A 2,196-nucleotide genomic window follows, 5' to 3' on the forward strand; every position below is an offset into this window, starting at 1 on the left:
AACGAGGAGTTCTGATAATCTTCTATAAAACCACAACATTTCTGCAAGAAAAAAACTTACTACCGTACCTTCTCAGGAATGGCCCCAAGGACTTGGAACGCCTTACCCACAGAAACAAGACTGAATCCATCTGCTGCTTTCTTAAAAAAAAAAAAAAAGTGAAATCACTCCTCTTAGCTAGAGTCACCTAAACTTTGTTATAAATACCTGCTGATATGTGCTAGTCGATAGCTTTTACCAGGAATGCATTTGCTTAAGTCACCGTATTCCTATGTATTTGTCAAATCACCTTTATATGCCTTCTAAAGCGCTCTGATACTCGCAAGGGTCTTGTTCGCGCTATACAAAACTATAAAAAAAAAAAGATAAAAAAAGAAGATAAAACTGATCATGGCTACTAGAGCGCAGACAACCTTTTCATTCCCAAGGACAGGCACTTTTGATAGATCTTGGGAACTGTTATGGGGACACACTTCGCACACAGACATGCACACTTTGCTTGACTGATCTCCAGAGACCTTCATGTGCAACAAATACCAAAAGACAGACACATGTTTCTATTTCATACATGATATATTAACCATGATTTGTAGGTCAATTCTATGAACGCTTTACCAATTTTCATCTTGTACTTCAAAGTCATTCCATCAATAACATGAACATTTTCTACAGAGCTGTGTTTCAGAAAACAATGGTCAGAGAGATTTTTCACACAAGATTTTTCATTCCACCCAAAACATTGAATCTGTAATTGGCAGCAATCATATCAGAAACACAAGACTGTTGAAAGACAAACATCAGAAAATGAATATCTCTCCTCTGTAACTATTTCTGTTAGGCAGACAGTGAATTTAAATGTTCTTTGATAATATCCAGAAAGTTCCTCCTAAAGTCCAAGGAGCGATTGAAGCTTTTTTCGGATCAGGTCCTTAGAGAGAAGTGATTTTCATGAGGCCTGCAAGTGAATGATTATTGAAAATATCTTGACTTGTTTCAGGAGCACAAATGAAATAAAGCTTTACTGCTGGACAACCAGCAGGTTCTCCCGTCCAAAGATCTTCTTCATGGCGCCCCTGATCTCTGTGTTCCTCAGCGTGTACACAATGGGGTTGAACACTGGAGTTCCCACTGTGTAGAGCAGGGAGAAGGCTTTGCTCAGATTGAGCACATGGCCTCCTGCTGGTAACATGTACACAACAGTCAGCATGCCAAAGTATGTAACACACACCGCCAGGTGAGCGCTGCAGGTGGAGAAGGTGCGGTGCCGACCGGTGCTTGACGGGATGCTGAGGATGGCTGAGATGATGTTGACATAGGAGATGGTGATTAAGAGGAACTGGAAGGACAGGACAATGAAAGAAAAGACAAACACTTCCATTTCAATCATCGAGGGATCGGAGCAGGTTGCTTTGGTCAGTGGCATCAGATCACAGAAGAAGCCATCGATCTCACTATGATTAGGGAATTGAAGCTGGCACAAAAGAAATACTGTGATCAATGCTCCTGTTAACCCAGATGCCCAAGTGCCTGCTGTGAGACGGAAGCAGACACGGTGGTCCATGAGGGTGGTGTAATGTAAGGGGTGGCAAATGGCTGCGTATCTGTCGTAGGCCATTGCCGTGATGAGGAAGCACTCAGTGGTGGCCATCCAACAAAAGAAGAAGAACTGTGTGACACATTCATTGAGAGAGACGACAAGGCCCTCTCTCAGTAGCCCTCCAAGAAGTGTAGGGGCCACAGACGAAGTGTACCAGATCTCAAGGCATGAGAGATTGCACAGCAAGATGTACATGGGTGAGTGGAGCCGGGCCGTGGAGTAGATGGTTACCAGGACCAGGATGTTGCCTGCCACTGTCAACATGTAGATAGTGAGGAAGATGAGAAAGAGGACAGACTTCAGGGAGGGATGGATCTGAAATCCCAGAAGCAGGAACTCGGCAGCACCAGTGCGATTTTCTGAACATTCAGTATTTGTCATCCCAAAAAATCTAAAAAAATAGGAATATAAAAAGTAATGAGTAATGGGAGAAATGAAATGCATTTGGCCAAACAGTAATTTGATAACAATGGACCTATCCAAAGAACTAGTTGGATATGCTGATTTACAATATTTCATATATGTATATTACTTTTACTTTTAAATAAATAAATAATTCTTGGTCACTGATTGAATTAAAGGTTCACTATTGTAGTGTA

The 2,196-nt window shown here is 41.8% G+C and overlaps 1 protein-coding gene across 1 annotated transcript; it reads right to left on the reverse strand.

The window, feature by feature from the left end:
• Positions 1–1,018: 1,018 nt before the first annotated feature.
• On the reverse strand, positions 1,019–1,978 carry LOC147736670 (olfactory receptor 11A1-like). The gene has a single exon (XM_086952651.1). It carries the CDS (start codon positions 1,976–1,978, stop codon positions 1,019–1,021), a length of 960 nt encoding a protein of 319 aa, XP_086808777.1.
• Between the last annotated feature and the right edge of the window lie 218 nt (positions 1,979–2,196).

This window comes from Lissotriton vulgaris, chromosome 1_2 (assembly GCF_964263255.1).
Source record: "Lissotriton vulgaris chromosome 1_2, aLisVul1.2, whole genome shotgun sequence".
Classification (NCBI taxonomy): domain Eukaryota; kingdom Metazoa; phylum Chordata; class Amphibia; order Caudata; family Salamandridae; genus Lissotriton; species Lissotriton vulgaris.

Bases quoted from the DNA above. Each gene is read 5' to 3' on its own strand.
- LOC147736670 (XM_086952651.1), bottom strand. From the start codon at position 1,978: ATGACAAATACTGAATGTTCAGAAAATCGCACTGGTGCTGCCGAGTTC.